We start from the raw sequence: 18,764 nt of genomic DNA on the forward strand, positions 1-18,764 counted from the left end.
GAGTAGTCTAGTTTGTTTTCCATACACATGTGACAGTTCATCTTTTTCAAGGTATTTTTTAAAAATCACCAAAAAGTAAAATGTATCCTAATATAAGGATCATAATTGTTATTGTATTAATAGAATATATTATCATAAATGGGTTTATGTTTAATTATTATAAAATTTCTAAATATATTGGAATAAAGAGACATACAAGAAAGGTTTCTGTTCTAACACACATTATAATTTTGCCTACACTCTATGGCTCTTCCCATATTTTCCCTTGGACTGGTCTCCTGCATTTTACAAGAAAATTTTCATGTAATTTAATGAATCAGCCTTACTGAAAAGATTCTGTTTGATATGTCTGAGGATTTTTTGGATGTGAAAACCAGCATGACATCAATCATACAAAAAAAAATCCCTCTCTTTTGTAGCAGAAATATACTCACAAAACCATCCATAGCCCATTTTTCCTCTTTCAACTTGCTTGCAGATGTATGGGAGGGTGCTTTAATGAGATATATGTGGAGCATTAGCCGAGCTTCCTGGCTTTTATACACTCCTGTAGAATATAGTTTTAAAAATTCATATTTGTGTTGACTAGAAAAATAATGTCATCTTTGAGAATAAACACATCATCTCTTATCCTTAAGAGGAAAAGCAGGAAGAACAGGTACCAATTTTCAATATTGTTTGTTTAAAAAGATGCACTCTATTTTGAAATTATTTCAATAATCGTAAGATTTCAATAGAAACAGATTTAGCTTAGCCTGTAGAGAGGAGAGAAGGGAAACTCCATACACACAGCTGTTACTTCAAGCCTTAGGCAGAACATTGACAGCAATCTGATTTGAAATTGAAAATATTTTTCTGAATCAGGAAGAGTGTATTTAAACCTCACATCCCTACTTTCAGTATATATAATTTAGTCATTACATAGAAAACATGATAATAGGAACACCCACACACAAATTCGATTGCAAAAGCTGCTGCTAAATTAAAAAAAAAATTCAAAATATTTTTTTACAATTGGATTGTTCTTCATGAGTTAGTACTGTCAGTTACAAACTAGTTTCTTCCATATAATGAGAAGACTTGTATGCCAGTTTATTTACTATGTAGACATAATTATTGACACATTCTTGTTCTTGCAGAGTAATTATTTAGAACCCAAATATCATTACTTGTTAATTTGGAAATGAAAATAAAATACCACAATATGTTTAGTGACTTTGTCTTCCATTCCTAATTCATGTCTCTTGTGTACATGCCTAAATTGAAAAAACAAAAGTCTTCTCCACATTAAGGATTGGTGACTGCCCTATAGGAGGTATCATTATATACAAATAATCTCTCAGCTAATGAGAAGGTTTACTGTCATCTAAACTAAACACTGCACTGAGCTCAGATGAATGAGCCTTGGCAAGATGCATTTATTCTATGTACAATTACAGGAAGCACAGGTGTCAAAATAAAAAGAAATAAAGATGGATGCATCAAATGATGGAATGCAAAACAGTGAATTATGCAGGAAGAGTGAACTACTTTTCATTTGAGAAAAATACAAACTGAATATTGGTGAATTCAGCTTCCTAGCATGTAAATGTATTTTTTGATCCATCCCTACTTCCTGGTCCTAAGATACCCTTTCAGTATGCAAGATCTCAGTGTTCTATTTTTAGAGCAGGGAAATAAAAAAGTATTAATTACCTGATGACACCTGATGTGTAATGCCTGTACATAGAGTGGAAAAGGGCATTTGGAATCACATTTGTGTCTAGTTGAAGGAAACTTTTATTTGGCGGACGAGTGTTTTGAGTGAGAAAACACAGTGGTTTACTTTCCTAATTCTAAAAATACAAAATACTACATCTGTTGTTCCTAATATCATCACAGAAACGACATGAATGAAATTAATATAACAGAAAAAATTTACACACAGCCAAGACAAACATGGTTATCAGTCAGAAAACATTACGTCCACTCTCAAGCATGATTCTTCAAAGGAAACCTACAAAATAATTTAAAAGACAAACCTAGTAATAAAAATTCACTATTCTACTCAGCTCAGAAGAAACATAGATTCTGTGGCTTATTAGATCCTTCCTGTAGACCATCCCTCTCAGCAACCAGGAGATCAGGCCCAGCCAAATAGGCATATGAAAGGCAGATCTTACTTGACTGCTCTGGGCTCCTTCTATGATAAGGTGACTCAGTGGATGAAAGAAAGGCTGAGGATGTCATCTCTTTGAACTTTAGTAAAGCCTTTGACACCATTTCCAACAGAATCCTCCTGGAGAAATTTACTGTTCATGGGTTGGACGGGTGAACTCTTCACTGAGTAACAAGCTGACAGGGGAATGAGCTCAGAGATTTGTGTTGATTAGTGCTACATTCAGTTGGTGGCCAGTCACAACTGCTGCTCCCCTGAGCTCAATGCTGTGGCCAGTCCTGTCTAATATCTTTAACAACAATCTGGATAAGGTGCCCTCAGTCAGTTTGCAAATTACACCAAGCTGGGCAGGAATGTTGGTGTGCTGGAGGGTAGGAAGGCTCTGCAGAAGGCTCTGGACAGTTTGGATCAATGGGCCTGCACCAGAGTCACAAAAACCTCAGGCAACTCTACAGGCTTCAGAGGCCCTGGGGGCGCTAGTCATGGCTGAACATGATCCTTCAGTATGCTCAGGTGGCCAAGAAGGCCAATGGCATCCTGGCTTGTATAATAAATAGGGTGATCAGCAGCACCAGGACAGTGATCATCCCCCCGTATTTGGCACTGGTGAGGCCACACCTTAAATGCTGCATTCAGTTTTGGGCCCCTCATTACAAGAGAGACATGGAAGTGCTGGAGCATGTCCAGAGAAGAGCAATGGAGCTGGAAAAGGGTCTGGAGCACAATTCTTATGAAGAGAGTCTGAGGAAATTTGGGTTATTTAGTCTGGAAAAAAAGGAGTTTGAAGGGAGACTACATCCTCTCTTCAACTACCTGACAAGTTGAGGCAAGGTGCGTTCCGGCGCTTTTCTCAAGCAGCAAGTGGTTGGATGAAAGGAAATGGATTCAAGTTGTGCCAGCAGAAGTTTAGATTGGATCTTATGAAAAAATTCATCACTGAAAAGGTTGTCTGCATTGAAACAGGCTGTCCTGGGAAGTGGTGGAATCACCGTCCCTGGAGGTATTTAAAGATGTGCACATGGCATTTCCAGAGACATGATTCAGTGGTGGATTTGGCAGTATTAGATTAACTTGGTTGTCTTACAAGTCTTTTTATACCTAAACAATTCTAGGATTCTAACTTTTTTTTTTCTTTCTTAGAAAATCTAACAAGAGTCAACTCTAGTTTCTTTCCATGTTCATTAGGTATCTCTGACTTTCTAGGTCAACATATATCAATCTCATCATATTTATTATTAGCCAGTAGGCTACTGTGGGGAAATTTTATAATTAAGAAATAAGAAAATCGCACAAACAGTACTTGAATCTTATTTAAAATGTTTAAAAGAGAAACATGGTAATTAATGTGATTCTTTCACTCCTTATTGACTATTAACTCCAGATAAAGTAAAATCTCGAAAAGTAAAAAAAAAACCAAAACAAACAAACAAGGGGAAGGAGAGAAATGGAAAAATCCCTGCCTTTGGAAAGGAACTGAAATGAAATGAAAATTTCTTTGATAAGATAATAAAATTAAAGTTATGCAGAAAGGAAAACAATGTGTGTAAGAGAGAAAAATAAAATAAAAAAAAAAGGAAATTAGTTTTCCTTAGCTCATACCTGATAGCAGCAATTCCATATTGCTGTTTGTAAGTGTTGCATTTACTCTTCCTGAAGTTGCATTGAAACTGGTAACTGTCAAAGTCATGGGTTGCTTCTTGCTTTTGTAATTGTAAGATCCTTTCCATATATAATTTTGGGCAAATACATCATCAGGAACTATACAGATGAAAGCATGTGTCAACACATTTTGTGATATTTAGTACTTAGAAAGTCAAATAACCAACAAAATATATGATAAATATTAGCATTTTCTTTCCTTTACTCTTTATAAATCTACTAGGTATAATTTTCAGATATAAAACATAGAAACCCGGCATAAACTTTTATGAAAGAAATGTATTTGCACTGAAGAACACAACCAGAACTACATCTTCATTTGCCTTTTCCCTAAAATATGGACTTGTCCCAGAGTTAACTAGTTTCACAAATTCTAAAAGCTTTAGCCAGAAGAGCATATTCCACTCACTGTAGAATTTTTTCTATGCCAGCACAGACAGCTAAGGACATATGGCCAGCATGAAATTTTGCAGAAATTAGTGTCTATTTAGATATCAAAAATTTTCATAAGCAATTTTTTAAAATGACATTAAATATTATAATTTTCTTTATTAACTAGTCAACTTTTCTAATAAAAAATATATAAGTTTTGTCTTGTCTTTAAATGCTTAAAAACATTAGGAGTTCCACCAGGAGAAAAAAATTAATTCTCTAATTTAAATTTAAAACAGACATAGTCTGCTGGGGAAATAATACGGTAGATTTATACCCTCACATTTACTACTTATCATCAGTGAACTGAAAAATTATTATTTTAAGTAATGCTATTTCAGCAAGAAAATAACCCCATGAAAAGAACAAAAATCTACCTGTGATGTAAAAACTGATACATGCAAATCTTTAAAATCTTAACATGAGATACCTTTCAAACAATTAAATTAAAAGTTATTTAGGATGGGCTTACTACAATTTCCAAAGTAATGTAACAGAGTTATCCCTTTAAGAATCACTATTGAAAATCAGCACTTTCACATTATTTGAAGTACTTCACATCAAACTTAAAGCTCTGTGTTCACATATGCACTGGTATCTCATGTCAGATAAGCAGAGAAGAATATTTGCCCTTTTCTCTCTCAGGCTGCCCCTAAATCCAAGACTGGGGCACACTGGGATACCCACAGTTTTCCTTCATCATTTATTTTGTGTAATACAAGGACAGGTCTTCTGTCTTGAAGGGCAAAGGAGCTTTCCTAGTTTTTTTGTCTCTGTACATGTATGTATATTTGCTTGAAAAAAACATGTAGATACTGAACCTGTAAGCAAGGAAATTGCATGGTGGAAATGCTTTGATGTTATTGATTTGCAGTCTGCCTGAAATATATTTTCCTACTTTTAGGAAAACTGACCTTTATGTGCTATATTGGCAGTGAACTGGGATTGCACAAAATTAATGAAAATTTTCTGAATTAAAAACTTGATGCCTACCATTCAGCAGAACATCATTGAAAAACACTGTTTTGAATTAGTACACAAAATATTAAAAAAAAAAAATCCCCCAAATCCCAATATGCTAAAGTACTACTTTTGAATCTTATTCATTATCGGCAGAAATTCAATTGGTTTATTATAGCCAAAGGTAAATTTTACTTAAGGAGACTGCTCTTTTCAAAAAAACTCTTCAGTGGACAGAGAGCTTCTCTTGTCAGGATATCAAAATATGGTCTTCAGCAAATCTGTTAAAACTGGAGACTTGAGCCAGAATTGGAGAGATTACCCTGTCTCAGCTAAAATTAGCTTTTTTTTCTAAAGGTTAGGTTCAAAGCTAATATGAGGTATTTAGGTAAAGCAATTTGAATTAGAAGTATGTTAAAAAGTGCAGGATGGAAGAAAACTGCAAAACATCTTTAAATTATTTCAAGGTGAGTAGTACAGCTTCTAAATAGGTAAATTACATAGGATCTTACACAGAACACAGTGATTTCAGTGAAACCAATAAAACTCTTCGTTATTACATAACAGAAATTGTATACAGATATAAATTACACCATATGATAGATGAACTTCAAAATTAGGGAATAATTTAATTATCTTTTCCCCCTTGTTATTCCAGTGCCCCATCTAATAATCCTTTACACATTCTAAACCACTCAGTGCAATCTAACTAAACCCATCCTCATTGTTTTTTCTACAGAAATGGTTTATAACTATAGAAGCCTTGGAGTACTTACCACTTAATTTGGGACTTGGTGTTCCCAATGCTGGTCTGGGATCCTTCACTAATATTTTAGAACCAGCTGTTAGAAAGAATAAAAGATATAAAGAGAAATCACTAGTAAGATGTTACTCAGAAACGATAAAAAAAATTCCATCATGGAATTTATTTGTTTAAAAGCATATAGGATGATGTTTAAAACTCAAATATGAGTGATATTTCAGTTGGTATCAAACCTTAGTATCACAGGAGCACTGGCACATACATTTCTTCTGTTCCCTCATATCCTCCTAAATCAGGCACCTGTATGCTATTAAATACTTTTCAGCTGTCAAAACAGTGCAGGGTTTCACTTCAGAATCCATGTTTCAGAATTTACAGTCCTGGATCATGCACCTAATATGTGAGATGCCTTCTAATATAGCATCTAATCCTGGCTATGTCACTTGGATTAGGAACAGTGAACAGTGCATTGACTGCAATGTAGGACCAAAAAGGGAAGACACACATAACGAAGGGAGCTTGAAATAATTTCTCTCCAGGACTTAACTATCTTCAACAGTACTGAGTGAGACATCTTGCGTTCAAGACTGAAAACCCATAGGTATTGCTTTAATCTCTTAATATTGAAGGATAAAGTTCCTGATTCTTTAAAGGATAAAAACAGAAAGAAACAAACAAAAGAGGCTGCCCAGAGGATCTCCTACTGCTCAGGTGATAGGAGAACTGGAAGTTGGAGAATATAATTTCTTCTCTGCTTAGAGCAAAAAACTCTCCCACCACTGAAGATGATTAACTAAATGCATTAGGACTTTATAATTTCCTGGAGATTAAACTATATTTTTTTTATACTCATTTGGATTCATTGGAAAATAAAGAAGACAAATAATTCTGTCTCCTAATGTAAAATATTCTCAGGTAGCAGTAGACTCAATTCCTTGTTCCAGCTATGATTTCAATGTTTTGTATTTTGGGTCTTGGCCTTGAACCCAGGCCTTTTCTCTCCAATCCATGTTCTAAAAAAATACACAAGAAAAGAAACTACCTTGCTCCTAAGCTGAGTATTTTTCTGCATAAAAAGGAAAATTTTGCAAGAAGTACTGAGAATATTTTTATTGAGAATAAATTTTAGCTTTTTTAAAAGGTGTTTTCTTGTCATGTATGTTAAAACTGTGAAGAAGCAAGGGCGGGGTTGAAATGCAACCTAAGTTTCTCATGGACTATTACTACTGATTGATTAACTTTTATTTCCTCACTGTTTTGAAAGAAACTTACTGAGCTTCACTGTACATTGTCGACCTGGAGGGCATGGTTCAACAGCGTATGCTTTCTGACTACATTAAATTCACATTAGAAATATCTGGATCACACTTCCCAGCTGAGTTTTAGCATAAAAAGATGATGAGTCAATTTGCCTTGTCAAGTTGAAAATTTTCTAGTCTAGTCAAGTCCACAACTGAAATTTGATACACAAAATAAAACCGAAATAGAAATGTTAGATACAAATTCAAAACTAAAACTAGTTAACTATGACGTTTAAGTTTCTAAGTCCATATCCTTGCAATCTCAAGATTTCAATTTTGTATTTAAAGCATCAAATTCTAGTTTAATTCCCCTACATATCCCTTTAGAGTTCTTAGCTCATTTTATTCCTTTTCAACTAATTCCAAGTAATTTTTGTGAAATTCACAATAAGAGCTGAACAACTTCTTCCAGCAGCAGCAGCAGAAAATTCTTGAAACAAAATACAATCTATGAATCACATTTGGCCTGCCATAATACTTTCCAACTACTGAACAAATCCTAAGCTTCCTGGCTGCTAGCTTTCTAGCACTTTCCCAAAGCTCTGCTTTATTTTCCCCCAGCACTCGCCTGGCATGCAATTCCAGGACACCTGTGTTTTAGTAATACAAACTATTCATTTCCTATTTCCCGTCCAAGTAGCAGTGTTTGGCTAAAAAGTCTTTGAATGCCTCTGCAAGAGCCCTGGGGATAACCACATCTGAAACATTAGGTAACAGTAATCTGAAAAGGCCTTTAATTATTCAGGAAATAAAATTCAAAACAGTTCTTACACTTGAGTATATTCCTTATTTCACATGAAAACCACCTTGCTCACCATGACATGGCTATGATGTTTTCCATGTCCTACCTTGAAAAGGTGGGTAGTAAAAACTAGAAACAAAGGTGGGATCAGCAAGGACAAAGTAGATACATTTTATTTTCTAGTAGTATACAGTTCCTTACATAAAAATATAAAATAATAAGTAACTCTTTGTATTAATTTCACACAGTGATTCAGACATCTTGGACTTTAAGCATCTTTCTCAAAAATTGCTACAAAATCATTCAATCATTTGGTTGGAAAAGACCTCTACAATCTTAGAGTCTAATAGCTAACCTAACACTACCAAGTCCTCCACTTCATTATGGCTCTAAATGCCGCATCTACACATCTACCTCCACCATTTTCCTCAGCAGCCTGTTCCAATGCTTGTCAACTCTTCCTAATTTTCCCTAAAAATTTCTCATAATGTCCAACCTAAGCCTCATCTGGCAGAGCTTTAGGCCATTTCCTCTCATCACTTGTTAATTTGAAGAAGAGACCAACATTCTCCTTGCTACAACCTGTTTTCAGGTACTTGTAGAGAGCAACTTGTTTTCAGGTACTCCCCTCAGCATCCTTTTCTCCAGGATAAAGACCCTCAGATTCCCCAGCCTCTCCTCATAAGCCTTCTGCTGCAAACCTTTCAGCAGCTTCATTCCTCTTCTTTGGGAACAGTCCAATACCTCAATATCTTTGTCAGAGTGAGGGGTCCAAAACTGCACGCACTATTCAAGGTGTGGTCTCACCAGTGCCAGGTACTGAGTGACCACTAAGCAGGTCAGTTTGTTACAGAAAAAGATTTGGTTCATCAAGCTGGATCTGCCTTTCATTGAAACGTGCTGACTGGGCCCAGTCAAATTGCTGGTATGCATGTGCCAACTGCAAGTAAAGAAAAGCTCTGAAACATGACAGATGGCAGATGCAGTGGGAAACAGAGGAGCTTACCTTCACAAACTGGAACCTTCCCAGTCCATGTGCCATCAGACCTACAGGCTCTGTGCTCTGATCCTCCTGCCAAGAAGAAGCCTGGCTGACAAGTGTAAATCAATGTATAACCAAGTGAGGGAAGATCCATTCCTGCAACATTAGCATGACTTGGTGTTTCTGGTTGTTTACAGCTGTGAGCTACAAAGAAAATATAAAATATCCTCCTGTCAAAATGGTGAAAATATTTCTGAAAAGATAATATATGCCCATTCTGACAGTTAATTAGCAAAGTAAAAAATCAATAGAAATTACATATTAATATATTTTAATTCATATTCCAAATTACTATATAGTCTATAAAATATCACCACAAGTCAGTAAATACACCCTTAAACATGGAGCTTTTAATTCCAAGGGACCACGAACAGACTGAAATGCACTTGCATGAACAAAATTAATTGTCTGCATACGAGAACAAAAACAGCACACACCACACCAGACTTAAAAGCAATCATAGCTTGTGACTTACACCACTTATGATATCTATGTAGCACTGTATAACAGTTAAGTAAATGGTCAGTTGGAAAACACTATAAAAGGTCAAGGAGAAATTTAAGGTGAGTTGTAAATATCAGAAAAATTAACTTACCATTTCTAATGTCATATGAAGAGTCTTATATATTTAACAATCACCAGAATATGGGATTTATGTGTTATCTCAAAGACAGCATACCTCTAAGAGAGGAGTTAACCCTCCACACTGAGCTACTGATTTGCTGTTTGCTTAAGATTAATGCTAGCACCAGCTGAAATAATAGTAATGCTGTTTCCTTCTGTGGATATGTTCTCCATTCACTGAGTCATTCTATAGGATCAGACCTTACAAAGTAAGACTATCTCCAGAAAATACAGCTGACTAGCTGAACTAGAAGGATTAACCATGATCTTATATCTTCAGTAAATTATCATTATTTACCAAAGCGTAAAATATCTATGAATTGAAGTGCTGCTGTCTATATTCAAAGAAGATTGTCTCTATTTCAGATTCAAAAATTTCCAATTGCAAACACTTTTTTCCCCATCTTAAAATACTGTGACTCCTTGGCTGGGAAACAGTTCAAACTCTTTAATATAATTGATTTTAATTATATGCTTTCCTGTGTATTTTAGAATAGGGCCATCTGATATGTCCTATTCTCCCCACCTCCTCTCTGAGTTGGAAGGGTTGCACTGTCTTAGATAGAAATTGCCTTTGGATGAAGATGATAAAGATCTGCCTATTTTATATCTTTTTTTTTTTTAGTTATATTTTATTACACAAAAAATCACTCAATCATATTTCTAGCTGCTGTAAGCTAGTAATGCAGATTTCTGTTAACTTTCAGTTAATAAATACATATAGATTAACTTTATGACAATGTTTCTGCAGCTAAATAATCTAGATTAAAAAACTGAGGAAAGAAGAAAATTAATAATTTCTTACGTATACATTCTGGCTGGATGCCACTCCATGTAAGATCAGGAAGGCAAGTTCGTGTTGTTGAACCATGGAGCAGGTGTCCTTTTTTACACTGAAATTGAACAACATTTCCCACCTGTTGAAAAGTAGAAAACACAATAATATTGTTATGAGTAACTATGAAGCTGTGACTTTTTCCTAAATTTGATAACTCCTTCACATAATACAGACTTGATAAGTTGTGATTCCCTTTCTCTGGAAAGTAAATTAATTTCGCAGAACAATTCAATATGAAATAAAAAACTGCTTCATTCTCAGTAGAATTACTCTCCCCCCAAAATTAGATCCACCATGGAAGAAAATCGAATCCTCATCATCTGTGGTCTCTCTAGTGTGTTGCTTTGGGCCTGGAACAGTTGATGAACTGTGAGTTTGGAAACAAAGATTATGGTGCCTTCCCCACTTTGGGCCAAAGGAGAGCCAGTTGGGCAAAATTGCCACAAACAAGAGAAGTCACAGAACTGAAATGGGTATTAGATTCTGCTGGACTTTTTCTGAACTAGATCCCCCTTTGGGGAATGCTGGATATATTCACAGATTATAATGAGAAATATATAGGGGCTGGTCAACAACACTGTCTCATGCTTCAGAATATTCCTATGATATTTTAATTTTGTTTTTTGATGACAGGAGCTCTTCATACCACTTTGATAATAGAAACTGGAACACAAGTACATTACAATTTACAATAGCAATTCATCTGAGATTAGCTTTTAATTATTATCCTTATTATGGGTATGTGTTGCATAAAAAGGAAAATAGAATTCTTACAGTTTCTGCACAAACATAAAATGGAATAACTTGTTCAGCATGTCCAGTCATGGTGAAATTGATGAAAATGCAAATAACTCTTAGTTTCCATCAAAAGCAAGGAAATTAGATTAGAAGTACATAATTCAGAGAATATTGTATTACATAGTGTGAGCACTTAAATATTAAGGTGCATAGACCATATCTACTGTTCTGCAGTGACCTGTATTAATATATTTATCAACTCATGTTTAAACAAGAAGTTGAAAATGTTAAACTATCTGTGACAGCACATTTATAGTTCTGGTTTGGCTATGATTTTTTAATTATTTTGCTTAAATGCATAACACTTGATTCAGGCTGATGCTCAAAGGTAAAATGTGGATTATTTCCTGATAGTTTAGTACTGGGAAACAGCATTTCACTGCTACAAGTATTCATTTGAAACTTTATAGTACTATTCCATTTCAGCTCAAGTTTCTCATCAGAATGAAATTTAATAATAACCCATGAACTAGAGATAGTAGCTTATCAACACAGGATGTTATTTAAAATTCATCTCCCTTTATTTTGCTCTTTTCTGTGTTCACTGGACTATGTAATTACTTGTAAAAGATTTTGAAGGAAATACACTAAATCACTTGCATGATTAAGCACAAAGTAGTAAAGTACTACAAGTTTTAGAAATTGCATCAAGTAGCTATAGAACCCTTTTTTTTTTTATTTTATTTCATGGTAAAGATCTTAGTTAAAACAATCACCACCAATATATTACTTTTAAAAAGTATTAGCCTTAAGAAAGATGTGTTCATATGCCCACATCAGTGGACAAGGGAAGCACTGCAGATATCATTTTTCTGGACTTCTGTAAAGTCTTTCTCAAGAATCCCCCAAAACATCCTTCTCTCTAAATTGGACAAAGATTGATTAGATCAGTGGACTGTTAGATGGATAAGAAAGTGATGGGACAGTCACATCCAGAGGGTAGTGGTCAATGTCTCAGAATCCCAGTGGACATCAATGACACATGGCATCACTCAGGGCTCAGTGTTGGAACCAGTGTTATTTAATATCTCCCTTAACAAAACAGGTGAAGGGATTGAGTGCACCCTCAGAAAATTCACAAATGACACTAAGCTGAGTGGTGTGTGTGACACATCTGAAGGATGAGATCCATCCAGAGGGACTTGGAAAAGCTTGAGAAGTGGCCCATGAGACCATCCTGAGGTTTAGTAAGACCAAGTTCAAGGTGCTGCACTACACCTTATAGTGGGGGTGTGCTGGGATATGAAGAGATCGAGAGCAGCCCTGCTGAGAAGGACTTGGAGGAGCTGGTGGATGAGAGGGTGGACATGAGAGAGCCATCTGCCCTTGCAGCCCAGAAAGCCAGTTCCATCCAGGGAGGCACCAAAAGCAGCATGGGGCAGCAGGTTGAGGGAAGTGATTTTGTCCTCTACTCTGTTCTGATGAGACCTCAGCCAGAGCCCTGTGTCCCACTTTGAGTGTCTCAGCACAAAACCACGGACTTGTTGGAGGAAATCCACAGGAGGGCCACCAGAATGTTCTGAGGGATTCTCCTCTGAGAAAAGGCTGAGAGAGCTGTGTTTGTTTAGCCTGGAAAAAAGAAGGCTTCATTCTGACCTAATTGTGGCCTTCCAGTAACTGAAGTGAGCCTACAAGAAACCTGGAGAGGGACTGTTTACAGACACTTGTAGTGATAGGACAAGAGGGAACAGATTCAGAAGAGAGTAGGTTTAGACTAGATACTAGGAGGAAGTTCTTTGTTGTGAGGGTGGTGAGAGACTAGGACAAGTTGCCTGGAGAAACTGCTGATGCCTCATACCTGGCTGTGTTCAAGGCCAGGCTGGATGGGGCTCTAAGCAACCTGGTCTACTGGAAGGTGTCCCTATCAATGGCAGCGGGGGTGAAACTAGATTATCTTGAAGGTCCCTTTCAACCCAAACCAGGCCATGATTTTATGGTTTCACAAGAAACACAACCTTTATATACGTAAGCACCAAAGCAGCATCAAAAATGCAGCAGGTGCCCAAGGGATGAAGATGTTTAAGTGCCGCCATGCTGTTCAAAATTACAAATAAATGAAAATAATATTAAAATTAACGTGTAATAAATATCCTATAAAATATATAGGATATGTATAGTAATTATTAAACAAATAAAAGTAATTTTTAAAAGTGTTATGGTTTGCTTTGCAATATTCTTGCGTCAGAGGCACCAGATGGCGCTACAATACAGTATTCTATGCTGAAAAAATTCCCAGTCCGGAGATGTTCAGGTTTGTTTTAAGTTTGATTCTGTAGCTCAAGTAGAAGCATTAGTACCCTGGACAACGGTGCTTGCATCAAAAAAAAAAATATAGTGCTTGATGTCTGTTCTACAGCTGCCTTTTCTATAGTGTCAGTTATAGCTTGGATAGTCCCAAAATTAACATAATAATTTACTTTTTTTTCCTTTTTTTTTTTTTTTGTTAAACCCCAAAGAGTGAATATTTGTTATTCTCTAACAGGAGAATCTGAGAAGAAAATTCATAAATCTGAGAAGAAAATGAACAAACATCAACCTCATTCCATTTATAAAGTACTCTGGATAATTTTTTTTCACCAAATAAAATGAAAATAATGTATAACAATTATCAAAAGAATAAGTTATTATCCTTCATATTTCTTATATTTTTGTAAGATTGGAAGATACTCCTAACTCTCATGAGCTACTCTACAGTCAAGTTTTTTCTTAGATTTCAGTCCACCAAAGAACATGAAGATACTCCAATAAATTTCTTTATGCCTGTAATTTGTGCTGAAGAATTGAGAAGCTAAGGGAATGCCAGTTATTTATCTTCAGTAACTTTTAGCATCACATTTTAAGTGAATGAAAACATGCCTCATTAATTCTTCACTAAATCTGTAGTTTGGTAACCCACTAATATATTATTGCCCTTATAACGGGGTTTGAGTTTGCAAGATTGCTGGGCAGAAGCTTGACAGGCTTCCTTTGTCTGAAAGAGTTTTGAGCTGCCTGGAGTTTTGTGTTTGTTTGAGTTTTGTTTTGTTTCTAAACTTGTTTTAGTGTTAAAATTTAAATTTCCTATGATCTGGTAGCTATGATCAGGTTTTATGCCTTTCTCTATCTTTGTATGGCCCAACCACAGATTATATCCATAGTAGAAAAAAAAAGAATCTAGTATGTGCAGAATGAGCTATTTCCCACTAATGTGGTGCAATACAGAGAAATATAGGCCTGGTACTGGAACAACAGCAAAGCCCTTGAGAAATGCAGACAGCAGGATACTCTGAGGATGACTAGAGTGTGACTAGGATAAAAGATGCAACACAGTCTTAGCACTGGTGATCCTGTTGCTGTGAAAAACTCACCCTTAAAAACATACAGGCCTAGACAGTATCAGATTTCAGAGGTAAAAAAGAACTACTATATTACATAGCTGAAATGTATCTTATAGTATAGATTGAAATATATGTGTATAATAATGAGCTGTAGTGTGAGTGGTGTAAAAGTGTGTTAGAAACATTACAAATAACCTCAGGTGAAACATGAATGACAGAGACTAAAAAAATAAAAGAAAAAGAAAAATCATATTCGTGCCAGTGAAGCTCTCCAGGTTGTGACACTAACACTCTGACAGCAGAGACCTCAGGACTATGAGAAGCAGGAAAATACATGGTGCCTGATATGGCTTAAATTACATTTTCATTGATGCAGTGGTGGTGCCAACTGTGCTAATGGAGAGAGCTATATTGTGGTAGTAGAGCGCTTCTCTTGGAACTTCATCTTACAATTTAATCAACACTGACGTTTTTATAAGCATTACATTCACAGAATGAGAATATTTGTAAGGCTGCTCAACATCTGCAGATCAAGTTTCATATAGAATTTCATAAAATAGAACCCAAGAGCTAGCAGAGGGCTATCATTGTGTCCATTTTCCTTTTTAAATTAAGACTGCTCTTTGGCTCAGTTTAGGCCTCAATATAAGGGAAGATAGCTGAGTTTCTACAAAACATGTTGGAAAAGTATGAGAAGTAGTAAATCTTATATATATGACTGACTGATCTAAGCAGTTCTAAACTGTTTCTTCAATTGAGTAGTAGCTTGTGTTACAATAGCTTATGGTGAAAGTGCTATAAGCACTTTTCTGTTTCTAGCAATATAGCTGAAGAAGTATTTCAAACCCACAGTTTCTTTCCAAGGAGTGATTTATTTTCCATGTTACAGATGAAGTCAGTATTTACTAAGTTCTAAAGTTATTTTGTCTCCATTGTAACACACTGCTAAGGTAGGTCTGTCGAATAAAAATGTCTCCGATGAAAGGTAAAAATCCTAGACATATGTATTCATAACAATTAAAGCAGATGATGCTACTCATTTCCATGCTATGCCAGATATCCAAGTAGAACTAAACTGGTATTTTGATGTTATTTGAACACATAAGAAACTGCTTATGCCTGAAGAATTCAGTACTGAACAATAAAGTCCCTGCAAAATTCTCTTGCCTCATTTTCTACAAAGATCTTTTTTAATAATTGAAACATCATTCAAATGTGACGTGGTGATACTGGTGCTTTTGTTTGTGTAGGTTGTAGGTACCAGGAGGTCAGGTTTAGACACGCCTTTTAGTCAAGCCTAGAATTATCTTGTGTTTGCCTGAACTTTCAGTCCAATCAATGAGATAGGAAAACAGATAATCAAGAGTAGGGGAAAAAACAGGAACAAAGCAATGGTGCTGTGGAAGCTCACAACTTGACATCAGCGTTGTGAAAAGCAAGTGTCAGTGAGTGATTTTTGTCAGATAAAAGAAGAAGTAGTGCCATTTGATGAAAAGTGCTTAAAACAGTATTCCACATATGAGAACTTGAATTCTAAGTGTAAGGCTACAGCTTGTTTTTTTAATGAGACAGAAAAATAAATTTAAACTTCGACAATTAACTCAATAAAGTTACCCTGCTAATATTAATTTAAATAGAAAGTATTTAAGAGAGGTAAAACAAAACAAACAAAACCCAAATAAAACAAAACAAAAAATCTACATCTGTATTTTGGAACAATTTATAATTATTCTTTACTTTCCTGGTATGGATAGAAGGAAAAATCCCTATTATCCCATTCACACAGGAAGTTAATTATAGCATAATATACATTAATTAACAATACTTTGTGGTTTTAAAGGAGTCATAACATTATACAATATATGATAATGCAAAATTTATTTCTGGGATCTACAGACAATAACCTGTCTAGAACCAACCATTTTCACAATTGTTTCTACCCAATCAAGAGCTAAGCTCAGCTTCATCTATATGACTAAGACTTCTACCCAGTTACGTGTTAACTAAGCAATCATACTTAGAGTAATCAGAAGTTGCACATTTAGTTACAACATAAAATCAAATTCACTGTGTGAAAATGAGACTAAATCGTGGATTGGGTAAGGAGACTATAGCACATACACCTTAAATACTGGGCACTAATCTTAAATTGTTTACAATTTTTAATTTTTTTTTTTTAGAATTTACAGGGTTGTAAACTCTGCCAGCATTTACACTTATTTTATGAATGATTTCTTAATTGACATTTTGCTTGATATTTTTACAGTTCCATGCTAGCTATGAGTGACATTTTACTCACAACTACAGCACAAATGAGAGACTGCCTTACCTTCTTCAATGAAAGCTCATTAATATGTGAAACTGTGATCATAAAATCATACAAAATGCTTAATAAATTATTTCTTTGATACATAGTTTAATAAAGAGTTGTCCCCTAGGATAATATTGTATTATAACCAAACTAAGTTAGTCTAAGGTCTGCCCCTACTTATCCTATCTTGGCACAAAGCAGCACTTTCAGTTCCTAGAGAAAACTTAGACAATTTTATTATCACTTGCATATGATTGTGATCTAGCACAATCTGAAAACCCAAATATTGCTAAAAACCAAGCCAGAGTAGTACTGCATAAAGGCCACCAAAAGGATAAACCAAAGAAATTTTTGGCCATGAAACTTTCAAAAGCCTTTAGCTACAATTTGCTTTTAAAAACTAATTTAATTTTGTAAATTTGTTCAAATTTCATCCAGCCCTTTCTTGCATTTGCAGCAGACTGCAGTTTTTTATTCTCCTTCGACTAGACAGAGACCTCATACAGCTGTGGAGCTGCTAGGTACTCTTCTGTTCATCCCTCTTCATGTGCCTGGAGCTTTTAGCCCTGACATCAAACACAGATGTCACAGGATAGATTGGGCTCTCTCTTTGTTCACAAGATTCCTAGCAAATCATAAGGTACATTTTTGCATCTCTAAACCATTCACTCATGTAAACATCTCACTGACATAAGTGTTTTGTGTGAATCAGAAAATCAGCAGTTCAAAATAATTTTCAGTTTCTCAATTCTTTTTCCAACAGAAACATATGCAAGCACCATTTGCCACAACACAGCCTTGTATAAAATGCGGCAGTCTCCAGAAAGGCATCAGGCAGAGCAGTGAAAACAGGTCAAGGAAGGTGTTTCTTCCCCTCTAGCCCCAGTGAGTCATGAGTGCTGGGTCCAGTGCTGGGCTCACCAGTGCAAGAGAGACAAGGACAATACTATACTGGGTCCAGTCATGGGCCACAAAATTGATTAAGGGACTACAGCATCTGAAATACAAGGCGTGGCTGAAAGACCTGGGGTTATCCAGCCTGCAAAAAAAAACCCCAAAAAAAACCCAAAAAAAACCCAAACCAAAAAAAAACCAAAAAAAAACAAACAAAAAAAAAACCCCAACCAAACAAAAAACAAATCCTGGGGGCAGGACAAGCAACAGAAGCAGATTTTCTTCAGTGATGCCCAGAGACACAACAAGAAGAAATAGGTATCAATTGAAACATATGAAATTCTCTTTAAAACTAAGAAAAAAGTGTTCATTTTCACTGTAGAGTTGATGAATTTGGAACAGGATGCTCAGAGGCACTGTTGAGTCTCCATCCCTGCAAATATTCAAAACCACCTGGAGACAGCCCTCATAAACTTGTTCTAGCTGACCCTGTTTTGAGAAGGGGGCGTGGATTAGAAGTTCTCCTAACAAGTCTGGGACTCTGTAATACATTTGTGGTTCCAAACAGATTTTCTCTCAGGAAAAAAGGCCTGTTTTTTAGAGTATGTCTATACTAGCAGTTTGACACACAGTATACACACTTTTGAGGAGAAAAAAGCCTATTTAATAAATTGTAGGAAGCGCTTATATATTGGTGGGAAATACTGAAAGTCTTCAAAGTGAAATCAAGCAGAACTTGATCACAAGTTTTTCATGTAGTGCATTGCTGATATGGACACAGGGTTACTGTAATCCAACAGCTAGAAATAAGGAAACAGAGCAACACAGCAGCAAACAGCTCCTATAGAAGCACTCTCTGAACCTCTAATCAGATGTTTCTAGACTTTGCGGTAGTATAAAATATTGAAATATTTATGCAAGTAAA

The 18,764-nt window shown here is 35.7% G+C and overlaps 1 protein-coding gene across 1 annotated transcript in view; it reads right to left on the reverse strand.

Moving 5' to 3' along the window:
• CSMD3 (CUB and Sushi multiple domains 3) overlaps positions 1 to 18,764 on the reverse strand; it is a 576,871-nt gene that overhangs the window by 7,624 nt on the left and 550,483 nt on the right. Inside the window, exons 65-69 of the mRNA XM_005420686.3 lie at positions 10,487 to 10,598; positions 9,022 to 9,201; positions 5,986 to 6,051; positions 3,758 to 3,916; positions 435 to 547 (exon numbers count right to left, since the gene is read on the reverse strand). Of these exons, the coding sequence (XP_005420743.1) occupies positions 435 to 547; positions 3,758 to 3,916; positions 5,986 to 6,051; positions 9,022 to 9,201; positions 10,487 to 10,598 (630 nt within the window). The remainder of the gene's footprint in view (positions 1 to 434; positions 548 to 3,757; positions 3,917 to 5,985; positions 6,052 to 9,021; positions 9,202 to 10,486; positions 10,599 to 18,764) is intronic.

Source organism: Geospiza fortis, unplaced genomic scaffold (genome assembly GCF_000277835.1).
Source record: "Geospiza fortis unplaced genomic scaffold, GeoFor_1.0 scaffold111, whole genome shotgun sequence".
NCBI classification, from domain to species: domain Eukaryota; kingdom Metazoa; phylum Chordata; class Aves; order Passeriformes; family Thraupidae; genus Geospiza; species Geospiza fortis.